This window comes from Mixophyes fleayi, chromosome 1 (genome assembly GCF_038048845.1).
Source record: "Mixophyes fleayi isolate aMixFle1 chromosome 1, aMixFle1.hap1, whole genome shotgun sequence".
NCBI lineage: Eukaryota > Metazoa > Chordata > Amphibia > Anura > Limnodynastidae > Mixophyes > Mixophyes fleayi.
Genome location: NC_134402.1, coordinates 223,030,454 through 223,046,698, shown reverse-complemented (window position 1 = coordinate 223,046,698; position 16,245 = coordinate 223,030,454). Strand labels below are relative to the sequence as shown.

The following is a 16,245-nucleotide window of genomic DNA, read 5'->3' as shown; positions in this document are numbered from 1 at the left end:
AACAGAAGAGGGAGGTGAGTTCGGACCAGTGAGAGGAAGATCAATATTGCCACCACACTTACATTACAGCAGACTTCCACATAGCATCAAAGCATTGTGCTTTTATTCCCTAGCCCAAAAGTACCACACAGGTCTTTAAAACAGTGTCAGTTTAAATGCACTGAAATTGCTGGTGTTAGTATGTATTGCTAAAGTACATAAAGTAACATAACTGACAACCAGATGGCACTTTACAGTGTGACAAGTCTTCTTTAACTTCTACTATTACCTACCAATTGCAGTGGCCTAGACTGCATTTATCGAGATTCAAATTTCTCTTTCGGTATAGAGCAACACTACCCTGATACTAGTACATGGCAGTCATATGGCACTACTAACCAACAACTTGTCTTCTGTTGTTGTTGGTACTGAATATTCTATATAGCTTACTATCGCAATGTCTTCTAACAATCAGGTAGGGATGCAGGGGACAGATGACAGGGCGCTGTCTGTAGTGCAGCTCAACGTTTTTCTTCAGTTAATTAACTAAACCTAGATTATATTACAGAGGTCCAGACATTAGCAAAACGAGAAATTAAAGAACAGGTATTTATGTGTCTATGATAGTAACTTGTTCTTACGCACTGTGCAGCGTTCTTGCTCTATCCATGTCTGCCTAACCCCGCCCCTGCAGCAGCCCAACCACTCCCCCACACTGCAGTCCGGGCGATTTTCTCTCACTTTTGAGATGACTCCGCCCTCTAACTTATTTGGCAGGACCCTAGGTTGCCCTCACTGCTGCCTTCTCACGGGTATTTCAATCAAATGAAGTATGAGGGTGCAGCAGACCTACTTCACAATTTCTGTGGAAAACTCACATTGTCAACGTAGTTGTTCTTTATGTTGGATTGTATTATTCAGGTTCAGGCATTGATCGAGACAAATAAATCAGCTGCGGCTTGCTCAACTACGCGTGCTCAGATTAAAACCCCCGTCTTGTGTGCGCATGCGCAAAGTTGTGCCCCGCACATGCTCTGTTTACCTTGTGTCCGGCGCAGGCGCGGCGGCCCATGACAGTTTAGAAACCGGGATATCAGCCGGGACAAAATTTGTGCAGGACGAATCGGTAAAAATCGATCGTGTCTCGGGAAATGCGGCTAATTCGGGACAGTGGGCCACTGTGCGGTTGGACTAGGGTGCCGGTGGCACTGTCATCGCCGGGAACAAGTGTCATAGTCGCTCACCGTGTTATCTGAAGATCCTGGTTGCAGTGACATCACAGCTGACATCCCTGGGAATTGTTTTGTGGAGGTCATCATCTCGTGACGTCCTCTGTCTGCCCTCTGACCTCAGTGTTACTGGGTCATCCTGTGAGTGTTCTGTGACATCACAACCCTGGGCTGGGAATCTCTGGGCTGTCCTGTCAGGGCGCGACTTCCCAGTGACATCATTGCTGTAAGTTGTGACACTATTGTAAGGGGTCAGGCTTGTGCCAACCCAGTATGGATGAGGGGGAGTCTCAAGAAATGGTTTTCTTGGGAGACCTTTCAGTGGGTATGGACACCTTTATTCACCGCATTGACTCCACTGAAGTTATCTACCAGCCTCGCCGCAAACGTGCAAAGTTGGTAGGAAAGTACCTTATGGGTGACCTGTTGGGTGAGGGCTCCTATGGTAAGGTAAAGGAGATGCTGGACTCAGATACGCTGTGTCGCCGTGCTGTCAAAATTCTCAAGAAAAAGAAATTGCGAAGAATCCCAAATGGAGAGGCAAATGTTAAGAAGTGAGTTTTAACTAAAGTGGTGAATGCCTGTTGTCAACGTAAGAACATTTGAGGTTGTGATGTAGTGAATATTGATTATTAGTATTTGAAAATAAGCTGTATTGTACTTTGAGGATTGCAATGTGAGAATGTCAAGAAGCAGTGTTGACTGAGCTGTTAGTAAATTTAGTTATAAGGGTCCAAGGTAAGCCTGAAAATATAGTTTATTTAGCGCATGCATTGTAAACTCTAATGAAACAGTGTATATAAGATACATCTTTAATTTAATGGTTTTAAACTATTGCAGAGAAATAATGTCATCTTGTTTAATGTGTTATACATTTTACTAAATCCTACTTTATACTGGAGTTTGCCTTTGGATTGTTTGGTAACTTGTAATGGCTCAGGCTGATCAAGTAATGTAATAGAGGCAGGTTGAATAATCAAGTATGGGTGTCCCTGACATAAGTCAGTTGTTGTTGTTTTATGAAATGCGTAGACCTGGCTAGAGCATCTATTATCTTGTTTAACCCCTGTAAGGAAAGGATAAAGTTAGCATTGCAGTCTCTATAATCATTGTCATCAGGCTGGCAAATATTTGGAACTTGCGTGTGTGTATAAAACACACCACATACTACTTTCTCTACATCTGTAGTCCTACAGCGATTTGTTGTTAAATCCTGTGTATTCTGGGGACAGCCCTTTTTTCATTTACATGTTACTGTTTATATTTTTTAGGCTTAAATAAGTTGATATGAATAAATGTTTGTTTACAGTTACCACATGCACTACTATATTTTCATTATTTTGTTTAGCAATGTTCATGTTTGTATTTTGGGAACTGTTTGGGGTCTTTTTGGCAGTGAAGTAAAAGGTTCTTTTTATGTAGTTTTTTTTCTCGGAAGCAATTTGGGGACCTTCTAGTTTCCGGGTTAGTTCAGCGCATGTTTGTGAACAGTGTATTGGCATTAAACTGCCCTGTTGCTTCTCCTTCCATTGCATTGCTAGTCTGTTCTCCGTAACCAAGCTTTCATGGCACTCATTGGTCAAATCCATATTTTTGTTACTTTCATGTATCCTTCCATGTGATAACTTCTGATTTCATGGGCAATCTGTAATTCCCTGATTTTAAAATTGCATTGGTGTATTTAAAAGGTCATGTTAAATTTATAAAAACTGAAAATATTTTGTTATGGCCTATTCTTTTCTCACTACTGAACGATGTGGCAAGGCTCCCCTTTCCTTTTAAGCTTCAAAAATATCAGGTGAATCTGTCCCTTTATTGCATAACATGCCACTGGCATTGGCAAAGGACAACTAGAAAAGCAGAGAGGAGGGATGACTATAGGGCTAAATTTGTATTTCTATACCAAGTGGATACATGCATGAGTTGCTTTGATACATACTTTTGGATGAGAGCAGGTTCATTCACAGAGACAGGTGACAGGCAATATAACATCTCTTGGTGGTATAATTCCACCATCTTCTAGTGAGCGCTATGATTTCATGTATCTAAATAGTTGGTTCTTTATTTTTATTTAACTTTTATTAGTACAGTTTGGTTACGACACGCCATACCGCTTTGCAGTTGTTGTTTTTTTGTTTTGTTATTCTGTTATCTGTAGTCCACCGATCTTTAGTCTATTGTGGTAGTACTGCCAGTTTCCTTTTGTTTAATTAGGGAAATTCAACTACTGCGTCGATTAAGGCATCGGAACGTGATTCAGCTGGTGGACGTTTTATATAATGAAGAAAAGCAAAAGATATATCCTTTGAAGTGTTAGTGTGCTATTTATGTCTTATTGCCGCCTATTTTTGTTTTCTGTTGAATTCCTACATAGTGAAAGAAGTGTGTTTCTGGTCTCGCAGAGCTTGCTTTGCCCTCATAGAAGGTTATTCTCTATTAGTGCTCAACGGTGTGTAAATTTGCACAATATATCTATTTCAGTCACTCAGAGTAAATGGTCTTGTGCTGGTCCATTCTTTTGAGACCCAGTCCTTTTACCTCACATTTTTAAATGATTTCTGTGAGGGATGTGAAGGGGCACCTATACCATCAGGTATGACGCGTTCTTCTATTTGAAAAGCCACTGCAAGGCTGGGTTGGATCCAGTGTTCATCATAAGGTGAGGAGAGAGGTCACCCGTGAACTAAATTCTTTAACTTTTTCTTTCCAATAGTGCATCAATTGTCAATGTTTTCTTGTGTATATCACAGTCAACGGTTGCAAATATCTTTTAATTTGGCGCATTACAAATATTCTGTTTTATTTTTGTTTGTTTTAGCATTGTAGACCTGATTTTGGCGTATTCCAGGAGCTAGGTACAGATTGGGCCTGATTCATTAAGGAAAGGAAGGCAAAAAAATGACTAAGTTTTCTCCTGGACAAAACCATGTCACAATGCAAGGGGTGCAAATTAGTTTTGTATTTTTCACGTAAGTTAAATACTGGCTGTGTGTTTTTTTCATGTAGTACAAAAATACTTGATAGTTTTATTTTTACACTGAAATTTAAAGTTGATCTAGGACATGCCCTTCCCCGCCTATAAATCTGTCCCCACATTTTACATTTACCTCCCCCTCCCATGTAACATGGTTTTGCCAAGGTTCCAAGTTTTTTCTCTTTACTTTCCTTAATGAATCAAGCCCATTGTATCTAAAAAAAAATTCCTTGCCTTCTCCTAACTTTTGTGTGTACTTTAGATCTAAATTCAGGGCTCAACAAATTATTCTACTTTTTCGAAACCAGCAATTTAGACACACTAGCCTTGCCCCTCAGTATTGTTTTTTTTTTTTTTTTTAAAAAACTATTCCTATAGTACGAAGATATTGCGCAGTGCTTTCCAGACAGTTTAATCAAATTGTATGCTCAACTGGGGAAATTACCAATCTAAATTCTTTACCACTGAAATGCGCATGCACACACAAACACTGTAACTTTTAATTTCCCAGTATGTATTTCTGGGAACCCCACTAAATACAGCAAGAATATAAAAACTCCACAGCTATAGTGCTCTAGTCAGCTTGGCAAACCTAACCACTGTGCCACCTTGCTGTCTGTATAATATGTACAGCATGACTACCTTACAAGGGAAAGTCCAGTATTAAAATAGAGGGCAGGGTACAAATAGCTCTTGTGCAAATGTTCCCTTTATATATTTGTATGTTTCCTTAATCTTAAATTACGTATATGGTTATGGAGTACTGTGTGTGTGGAATGCAGGAGATGCTGGACAGTGTACCAGAGAAACGATTCCCTGTCTTTCAGGCTCATGGGTAAGTACTGTGATCGTTTGTTTTGTTCCTTTTTATCGGTCTTCCCACCTAAATCTGGTTTACTGTTTCACTGTTGTTACACTTCAATAACATATGTCACTAGCGTACATACTCTCTCGTCCACCTTGTGGTTGTACTAGGTTTCACTTATCTTCGCTTATGTGTCCTGCTCTTTATTTCTTCAGCCTTTCCTTGTTTGTGGCCTACTCTCCAGTTATATTATGAGGTGTTTTTTTGTTTTTGTTTTGTTTTTAATTTTTAATAATCACTCTTTTTGAAATATGCCCTTGTGTTGCAATTTTTGCATTTTACATTTATTTTTGCTATGCCCTATATGTTTTGGAGTACTCCTCATTATTTTTGCCTCCTTTTTTCCTTGCAGTTATTTTTGCCAGCTTGTGGATGGTCTGGAGTATCTCCATAGTCAGGGCATTGTGCATAAAGACATCAAACCTGGGAACTTGCTGCTTACAACAGACGGGACGCTCAAAATCTCAGACCTAGGCGTTGCGGAGGTAGGTTATAAGAGATCAGGGGGTCACTCCTAAATAAAGCTGCTCCATAATTTGGGTAAGGCAGTATGGGGTCACCTCCTCTTTCTCCACAGGCCTTACACCCATTTGCAGAGGGTGATACATGCAGGACCAGCCAGGGGTCCCCTGCTTTTCAGCCTCCAGAGATCGCAAATGGCCTGGACACTTTCTCAGGGTTCAAAGTGGACATCTGGTCAGCAGGCGTCACCTTGTGAGTTTGCCATCGTGCATTTCTTCCAAACTTAATTTCCAATCAACTCCCATACCCCTGTTGCTATACCCGCAGACCAAAATGAAGTGTTAACTTAAAAATGGTTTGTTGTATGTACCTTTCTTTCTTTTTCTTTTTTTTTTTTTTCCCCAATCTGCTACCTTTTTTCACTTATGGAAATAGCATTAACTGCAAATATGATTAACTGCAGTCTTTCAATGCACAGGTATAATATCACTACTGGGCTGTACCCCTTTGAAGGGGACAATATATACAAACTGTTTGAGAATATTGGAAAGGGAGACTACTCCATTCCGGAGGACTGCGGTCCACTGCTCTCTGACCTGCTGAGAGGTAAGATGTTGCTAAATGGATAAAATAAGGAAATTGAAATGTTGAATTATTGAGATGGAGAGAGTAAACTTGTTTTTGGATGATACATATATGAAATATGTGAAAATTACGTGAAAAATAGAAGTTTGTATAGGATGGGCACAATAAATTTAAATGAGTAAAGTAGATTTAAAAAAAAAAAAATGTTGAAGGTGAAGGAGTAGAACAGTCAGTAAAAGAGAGGGCATGATCTGGGTTCAGAGGTTGAGAAAATTAAAAATGTGGGCAGATTGGTTTAGAGAATAATAATGATGGAAAGTCACTAATATGCAAAGATGTTGACTGTTGAAGGGGGAGACTGAAATAAAATAATAAAAATATATATATATATATTAACCCGTGCATGATACTCATGCATTCCAGTCAAATCAAGCTACTTAAGGTGTTAAAAAGGTTCTTGTCATGCATTTGGGCCATAGCCCAGGCCTCAACCACCAACCATTCCCCACTGTCACTTCTCCTTCAAGAAATATATATATTTTTTTTTTTAAATCTTTATAAACACTTTTAACAATTAACAAATTAAATTAACAAATTAAAAACATCTTAGTATACCAAATTTCAGCCCTTTCTGAATTTTTCTTTCCACACACACTAAGGGGCATATTCAATTCCGATCCCGATCCGCGGGATCGCGCCGGAACGGCCGCGAACCTAATCCGCGTTATTGCGGTACCGTATTACCGGCAGTACTGCGCATTTTCCGCGTTACATCGGATCGGAATTGAATATGCCCCTAAGAATTTAGTAGGTCAGTGTATAAATTCGCCCAGCAGGTGGCGCTGCAGCTTGGTTTTATTTTTTCCACACACACACACACACACAGACAGACTAACACACGCCACTAGACATTTATATTATAGATTATATATATATATATATATATATATATATATATATATATATATATATATATATAAATATATATATCTATCTCTATCACACTGCATGCCCAAAAATATATGGACATCCTGAGCATCAATTCATGTGTGCTTGTTGAATATCCAATTCCCAAACCATGAGCAGTAATATGGAGTCAAGAAACCATTTATGATGGACCTTGCCTTGAGCACAGGGACATTGACATGCTGAAACAGGAAAGGGCATTCCCCAAATTGTTGCTGCAAAGTTGGAAGCAAACAATTTTCTTGAATGTCATTGTATGCTCCAGCATTAAGGTTCCCTTTCACTAGAACTAAGACGCCCAGGCCAAAAGATGATAAGCAGCCAAATAGCATTATTGCTCCTCCACAATAAACCAAACACAACCACAAAACCTTTACAGGTGGCATTACACATTCAGGAAGGAAACATTCTCTTTGCTTTCGCCAAACCCGGATTCTTCCATCAGACTGCCAGATAGTTATAGCATTTCCACTGCTCCAGAGTCCAATAGAGGTGTGCTTTATATCAATTAATTTGACGTTTGGTATTGCACATGTTGATCTGATGTTTGTCTGTGCTACTGCTCGAACATGGAAACCCAATCCATAAAGCTCTGAATGAACAGATATTGTGCTGACATTGCTTCCAGAGGCAGTTGTTAAACTTTAGTAGTGAGTGTCGCAGCTGAGGACAGATTATTTCAGGCTTGACTAACCTATGTCTCTCCAGGTGTTGTGAAACTACAAGCCCCAGCATACTATTTCACAACACCTGGAGAGCCACAGGTTGGCCAGGCCTTCAGCACTTGATGGTCCCATGCCGTGAGCTTGTGTGGCCTAACGCTACGCAGCTGAACTGTTGTTGCTGCTAGATGTTTTCACTTCACAATAACCACAGCTACAGTTGATGAGGGCAACTCTATCAGTGCAGAAAGTGACATACTGACCTGTTGAGAAGGTGGCATCTTATGACAATGCCAAGTTGAAAGTCACTGAGCTCTTTAGTACGACCGTTCTACTACTAATGTCTGGCTATGGAGATTGCATGGCTTTATACTTTGTTTTATGCACCTATTGTCAATGGCTGTGCTGCTTAAACAGCCAAACACTAATTAGAAGAGGTGTCCACATACTTTTGTCCATGTAATGTGTGTATTGTACACCCAAACAGGAAGAGATAATGAATAGTATGGTGCGTGCATAGGACTGATTGAAGAAAGAAAAGGTTATGTAAGAGCAGAAAGCTGTCTAATGAAATTCTGTATAAAAATGGTAGCATTAAACCTCACTGCTGTATATCAGCATGTACAGTTCAAGGCAATTATGCAAAATTTGAGTTCTTGTTTTAATAATCTACAAGACCTGTAATGAAGGACAGTACATCAGAAAGGGCTGAGATTTTGAGACATTAAGAACTGAAGAAAACAGTAGGGGAGGGGAGTGTACAAACAGAATAATTGACCAATTCTTGTTCTTTTAAAATCTATCATTCAGAAATATTGTGGTAGTTTGTCTCTAGCAAATATAGAATGACTTATTTATTGACATAGTGCTAGCATATTCCGTAGTGCTTTACAATTGGGAACAAACACAGTATTACAGGCAGACGGAGAGATAAGGGGGCCTTGCTCACAAGCTTACAGTCTGTAGGACAATGAGTGAAGTAAAAAAAATCAGCAGTTGGTGAAATTTAAAAGTAGTGGAAGTTTATGAGAAAGGAGCTTAGTGGTTTTACATGTTTGTTTGTTTTTCTCCCGGCAAGGAAATATTATTTCAAGAAAATATATAGAGTTATATTTTGTTGCATTAAGTTGGAGGTTTGTAGAAATACACCATTACACTCTCCTGTTTCTATTTTGTTTATAGCTGATTTTGTTTTTCTTGTTTGTTTGTTTTTACTTTGGGCAGGGGTTCTGTCCCACACAGCAGCAATACAACAAATATGTTACAGCTGTATATGTAAAGCGTGGATGGGGTCTTTTGCAATACCTCTTGTGCACAGTGTGTGGTGCTACCTCATCATGACATGGTTTACCTGAGTGTTTAATATGCGCTCAAACACCCCCTCCTCAGTCTGTCCAGGAGCAGCTCTGACGTCTTTTCATTCATAGCAAACTCCACAGTGGTTATTAATGTAAACCTCCATTCAGTGGTGCAGAGCTGCGAGTTTATGTGTGGGCGTCGTAGCTGGGAATGAGGAGAGCCTAGAATTGCAGTGGCTGGAGAGAGAAACGCGTACACTTGTGGAATGTAAATGGGTTTCTTTAATAATTTAATATTTACCTATAAATTAAATTCTGCACATTTTTGATGGATGAAATTGTAGTAACAAGAAGAAATACCTTGATTACTTGTAATTTATTAACCCACTATTTATTGATAGCACCAGTACTTAACTTCATAATATTAAGCATGAATTAGTGAAAATTAAATTGTGTTGGAAATAGCATTGGTAATGGCGAGGACAAAAAGTGGACAGCAGGCGTTGGCATCTACACAACCCCTTAAGAGCTATGTCTGTTCCGTAACGCTGTCCTCCCCCACTGTGCAGAACTGAGTTTTGCACCTTCGCCATAGAAAGATTCTCCCCCCACTGGTACTTGATAAATGGTCAGTTTTCTTGCTGAAAGAGGCAGAATAATTTTGAATTTAAAGCACTGCTTAAACCTTAATACTTGGGCAGACGTGTAAGCAGAACACAAGATTAATCAGTGGGGTATCTCAGAATTGGAATTATGCTAGTTATCTGAACCCCCTTGCCCACTAATCTCCCCACCCCCTTCTAGCTTGGTTTTGGAGGTATTATAATAGAGTTGCTAAATACTTTTTTTTTTTTTTTTAAATATGTAAATACCACCTGTGTGATGGTACCGAATAGTGTTTTTAAGTGTATCCAATGTTCTCCATTTCTCTGAGTTATTTTTATAATCCTTTATTTTGAATACAATACCTTGGCACTCATTAGACATTTTATCAGGTTTTAGAAATACCCATTAGTTTTGTATGGAGTTTTTTGGGGGTTTTTCTTTCTTTAACAATAAATATATATATAAACATTAGTCTCAGTTGTAGTTAACAGGCTGATGTACCCCTTAAATCTAACACAGGTACACCTTTGGCACACACTTGTACCACAGGCTGAGATCTTGGCTATTACAGTGAATTTTAATTTCAAGTGGAGTTCTTTGAAGGTTGATAAGCTTGTCTGTTTCGGTGAGACAGAATGGTCTAGAAAAGAGGAGGGAACTAAAGGGGGTAAGCAAAATGTTGGAATATGCCCAATGTGCATTTCTGAGAATGCTTGGAGATTGGATTCATATATTTAGGGTGGGCTGAATTATGCCTGGCTTCAGAGGTTTAAGATAGCTACCCTGAGGTTTTTGTTTTTCGTGGGGGTTTTTTTTGGGGGGGGGGGGGGGTTGAAGCTTCAAACTATATGTCTAGTTCATCTTGTTGTTCACTTTAATCCTCTTTCCATTTCTTGACTATCTTTGTGGCACTTCAAGAAAAAAACAACTAAAACAACAATAGTTTTATTGTGTTAATAGTGTTATTGCACTGCATCATCTGCAGGTTTGTATTGGCTGTAGTAAATTTTGCACAATTCAGCAGTTTGTTGTTCTGGGTTCACTATGCGAACAGTAACCACAAAAGCAGATGAAAAGTGTGATGTTTAAATAACTGATGCATAGCTTCAACAATGTATTTTTGTAATTCATCTCTTCCATTCTAGACTAGATTATTATATGTGACATTGTACTGTAAAGCAGAGTACACAGCTATCCAATGTCTCTAACAATTTCACCAACAATTGAAAGTTCCGATGAGCATGACGATTCATGCGTATACACCTACACCATTTAACTTCAGATCTGTGAGCTAGATTTCTCATGACCATTCGCTGAAAAGACATTCCATCATTGATCATAATTTTTAGGAAGTTTTATAAAACGAAATCAACAGATGCGATGTGTGTTGGTAGGATAAAACATGATTGTCGGAGCGTACACTCTTGCAATATCTGACCAAACGGTCCTGTATTGTTGTGTGATCTGCAAGATAATTGCATCAGAGTTCTCCCCAACACCTATTCCCTGGGTGCTCCACCTGGTTGGTTTTACTTACCACCCAGCTCTTTGGAGTCCAACAGAGTCCTATTATAATAGAATAAATATTGTTTCTCCTATTAGAACATGCACTATGTGAGCACTACATCCATAAGGGTGTGCTAGAGCACTGCCACCAGTCCTGGCAGGTGTGGGCAAAAATCTCCAACATTTTTCAATATTATTGCAAAGTATTACAATTGCTCCCACCCGGCAACTTCTTAATGCCACCTGGGTGTTTTGTTAGTTTTTTTTGTTTGTTTTTTTTAAACTCAAAATTTTTATTATATGAAAGCATAAGTGACACATACAGGAAAGAACTGGGTGCTTTTTAATGCTACCTGGCTGGCAAAATTGTCTGGGGAGAACACTGTGCATGGCTGTGTACCCAGCTTAATTCTTATATTCACATTTGCATGTGGGTTCATCGGAAACTGTTCCCCACTTACCTTGACTTCTAAACTGTCATTTTGGGAGGCAAGAGTGAAGTGACTAGGTATTAATACTGTCCACAACTTAGTTTCGTCCCGCCATTATTTTTTTGCGAATATACTATCTTAAATGTGTGGTGTACAAGATTAAAGAAAAATCCACAGGTCTTTAGGAATAGGCATTCCACCAATGAATTAAGATTTATCCTAAACTGAAGTTCTATGTGGATATGTGATGTTTTCATGTAGCCACAATTCCTCCAGCATACAGGATTAACTGTAGCAAATATGTTGGATAGTCCAGGACATAGTACCACCTACAATTAAGTTTGTGGGCCGTTTTTTTTTTTTTTGTTTGTTTTTTTTCGTTTCTGTTAAGGGTTGAGACTGAGCTATAGACTATCCCTTCTCTCCTCATCCTCCTGTTAGCCATCTCCACCTGGAAGTCAGTCATAGGTCTTTTTCCAGGTCCCTCTTCTGACATCCCTGGGACTTAATTTAGAGCTCAAGTTAAGTTATGTAAAGAATAAATCATTCTCTTACAGACATGGTATTGGAGGCGAATTCTTTTTAAGGGAAATAGGTGACACTTTACAAAAGGAAAGGCCTTGACTATTGTTGAACATTGTATATGGCACCTTGACATGCAAAGTCTGGAAAAACATAGATGCTTGGAATTGTATTTTAATTGCAACAATTTTGCTTCACCACAATATTATAAACATTCTTCAAGAGGTTTCACTTTATTTCAGAGAGTATCTTCATTATATGTGGTCGTAGTAGATATGGATAAATGCATGATTTTGTTAGTTTGCCATTTGCGTTTAAAGCTGCAAGATGGTCCTTAATCAGAGGTGAACGTGTAGCAGCATGGACTCCAACTTGAAGAAGCAGCAAGGAATTTATACAGGAATGATAATGTGATCTGAGGCTGGTTAGGGGAAATAAATATGTCTGCAAATAGGAATATTTTGAAAATAGCGTCACCTACCTCCTCTCCATGGACACTTGTGAAGGCTCTGATAGTCACTGCTAGAGGTTCTATCACCAGGGCAAAAATCAAGGGGGGCAGGGGGCAACCTTGCCTAGTTCAATTATTTATCAGAACTGTCTCACGGGGTGCAATTAATCATTGCGTTAACGGTAGAGTTTGAATATATGGCTTGAATACCTGTTAAAGTCTACAGAGATCCCAGAGGCCTTCAAAGTTTGGATCATAAATATCTTTGAAATCCTGTCAAAAACCTTTTTCGCATCAAATGAGAGGATTATAGCTGGGGTATTTCTGCTATTTATCATTTGCATCTGATCAATGACCCTCGTAGTGGCCTTGATTAGATTAAGAAATACTATTGCGTTACTCATTAGAGTCCGTCTATGGCTTAGTTTAACACCTGGAACATTGGGTTGGGTGCAGATTGAGAGTTTCTCGGTGACCTCATTTTATCCATTTTAAGGGTCTTAAGAGTAGAATTTTAACTGATCTGAACACTATATTCAAATTCTGCTCTGAAATAGGTATGTTGAAAAAAAATTAAATTAACTTGATCTGCCATAGTACATATTTTCCACCAGGACTATTTAACACACCATCCCATTCTTGGAGGGAGTTGAGATTGAGGCTGAAAATAGCATACCATTTTATAGATGGGACCTCATGGCACTTGTTAGCTTATTATAAATAATAATAATCTGAAAGGTATAATACCTCTCTACCGAAGTTTTTTTGAATATTTGCAGGTACATTCCTTTCTACATACAATCCCAAGGGGCAAGATATTCAGATCACTTACTACTAGTGTGAGATCTTCTAAGCACCAAACATTAATGAAGCAAGATAGAGACAAGCTCAGATTTGCCCGCTACAGGGCAAGCTGAAGCTTTTCTCACCCTTGTGCAGAGCTTATTTTCACTTTTTAGGCCTGGTCACATTCCATTATCAATATCTGTCATTTGTTTATGCAGTACCAAAAAAGTGTTTTTGTTTCTTCGTTTTGTTTTGGGGGTTTTTTATACAAAAGTGCAAGAAAGTGAACTATAAGCAAATTAATGTTTTGGTTTTGGATTTTTTTGTTTGTGTTTTTGTCTTTGTATTTATTTATTTATATTTTTTTTTTCTAAATGCCTCCAAGAAATACGTTGTTTTTTTGCCTTGACATCAATCCACCTTTCCAAAAAAACCATAGGTTTTCATAAGAAAAACTGCACTTGATAAATAATTATATATATATATATATATATATATATATATATATATATATATATATATATATATATATATATATATATATATATATAATTATTTTTTTGTTTGTTTGCATTATTTTAAAAGAGATGCATAAAATGTGTAGCCCAAAAGAATTGCATTTTGAAAACCCCATGAGTTTATTGAAGCCAGAATGGGAGAGATATTTGCTTTGCAAACCTCCCTGCACTCCAATTTCTGGACTTTTTAATGCTTTCTGTAGTGTAGGGTGTTATCATCAGGGATGAACAAGAGTTTGCGTAGGTGCCATGATGGGGGAGATGGCACACTTTTATTGCATTCCCCCCATGGACTGGCTCTACAGATTATTTATTTATTTATTTTCCTGTAGTGTAAGGCTGAGCTCTGGCCTGCACAGTGACGTTGTTGCGTGCTACCTCTTCCTCCTGCAAGACACGCTCGCTGTTCCTCCAGTACAGGAACTGTGTGTGTTCCAGTTAGGTGTTTAACACCATGAATACTAAGAATGAGTGCGGCTCGACCATGACACTTTGGAGGCATATGTGGAGGATTGGTCCCACTAATTAACCCCTTTTCACTGAAGGGGTTAATTAGGGGAAATCCTACAATATATACAACATAGTACTGGGTCCTGCTATATTGTTATGTTGGCGTTAAACATGAAAAAACAGTAGATTTCTTCCACGTTTTTTGACCTTGCCCCAAAATCCATACCTTCTGGTGGGAAATTCAAACTCCGCTGTAAGATATATTGCAAATAAATATTCACTTATATCCTTGACCAGCCCCTCTTATGTTTACCAATTCCTAATCTTAATAAGAGCCTTGAGTAAATTAGTACTTCAATTATTGCATGTTGCAAAGTGTATTGTCAGAAAAAGCATCCAAGCATTTAAAAATAACATATGCTTTATGGATGGCATAGAAAAAATACTCACTATTTAAACAATAGGGGAGGAAAATGTAATCAAATATTGGAGCTTTGTTTTTCTTATACCTCCTTCTTGGTAGATTTCTTGGCTACTTAGAAATTTATAATTGCAGAAACTAGGTAAAGCCCCACCATCTCCAGTCTATAAAGGAAAGCTGGCAAAAGATTGCAAATGTGATTTCAGATGTATTTTTATTTTACTTGTTCTACTGCTACATGCACATTGTGGCTTGCAAATGTCAATTTAAAATATAATTTTAAAGTAAAATAAATAAATAAGAAACCTTTATTATATTTCACCTGAATACATGTTTTGAGTATGTTGGTTAAGCTGATGATTAAATCTTGGCAGAGGGGGTGTGCACCTCCATGTAGCATTCATTCATCCCGCCCGTTAAACAACTGGATTAATGCTATTTAGTCCACCAGTTGTGTGGAAATTTGGTCACAAAGTAGGGCAGTTGGACCGAGCAATTGTATAAATCCGATGGTAAGGTACTGGTGTGATGTAATAGGATTTCTATTTATTTATTGTAGGTTGAGTCCTACAAACCTGTCTGTCCACAGGGTTATTTGAGCAGTTTAATCTAATGTTATGTTTCTTTTTTCCGTCTCCAGTCATCTATTCTGTGCAGAGTATTTTTCCTTCTACTGATAGTGTGAATTTTTATTGATGCAAACAAGTTATTCATTATTTATATCCCTCTAGGAATGCTGGAATATGACCCTACCAAGAGGTTTTCAATACAACAGATTCGTCGGCACAAGTGAGTTAAAGCTATTGCACCAATAATTGTATCTGTGCTACCCCTATATAAACAGGCTTTGTACAGATTGGTGGACTTCTAACAGAGACATGGCCAGTGTAGTCCTAGCAATTTTACTGGGAAATAACTAATATACTTTTTTTTTATTTTGCTATTTGAGTTTTTGATCTTTATAATCATCTATGGCAGTGGTGGGAGATAGCAAAAGGAGGGGGTGTGGGTACAGGGGAAAAAAAAGACATGGAGAGTGGTACATAGTGGGATAAGAACATGATATATTCTTCGTTGCGAACACAAAGCATAAAAAGGCAAATGATGATAGCAATATTCTAAAGGTATCGCTGTACAATTATAGAGGTTGAAGCCTGGGTGGGTTGGGGGGCTTTCTATGAGATTTTGGGATGATTGTAGTATGGTGAGGCTAGGTCGGACTTGAGGGGATACCTTACCTTTATGCCAGTCAAACTATTTCATTAATGGGGATGATGCTCCAGTAGAGTAGGTTAATACAGTGTTTCCGTCTCCAAACTAAATTGGACCTTGGAGATAACTCCTATGAAGAGGGGGCGAGTAGGAGATTTCTAAGATTGAACTGTATTAGCCCTATCTGCAATTAAAATATGACCAGTCATTTATCTAGTGCTGATTTGGACTTGCGAAGGGAAATGGTGTAGAAGTGCCATTTCAAGTGAGGGAGGAAGTATTTGACTAGTAACTTTACTGGCGAGGTCAAAGACTTGTGTCT

General features: G+C 38.4%; 1 protein-coding gene across 2 annotated transcripts in view; it reads left to right on the top strand.

Moving 5' to 3' along the window:
* The first annotated feature begins 759 nt into the window (after positions 1–759).
* The window catches only part of STK11 (serine/threonine kinase 11), a 34,806-nt gene continuing 19,320 nt past the window's right edge, over positions 760–16,245 (top strand). Inside the window, exons 1-7 of one of the 2 annotated variants that reach the window (XM_075205874.1) lie at positions 760–1,762; positions 3,423–3,506; positions 4,928–5,017; positions 5,400–5,532; positions 5,625–5,761; positions 5,988–6,115; positions 15,443–15,500. In XM_075205874.1, the coding sequence (XP_075061975.1) occupies positions 1,482–1,762; positions 3,423–3,506; positions 4,928–5,017; positions 5,400–5,532; positions 5,625–5,761; positions 5,988–6,115; positions 15,443–15,500 (911 nt within the window). In that variant the 5' untranslated portion in view covers positions 760–1,481. The remainder of the gene's footprint in view (positions 1,763–3,422; positions 3,507–4,927; positions 5,018–5,399; positions 5,533–5,624; positions 5,762–5,987; positions 6,116–15,442; positions 15,501–16,245) is intronic. The other variant, XM_075205866.1, reaches the window with a different exon arrangement.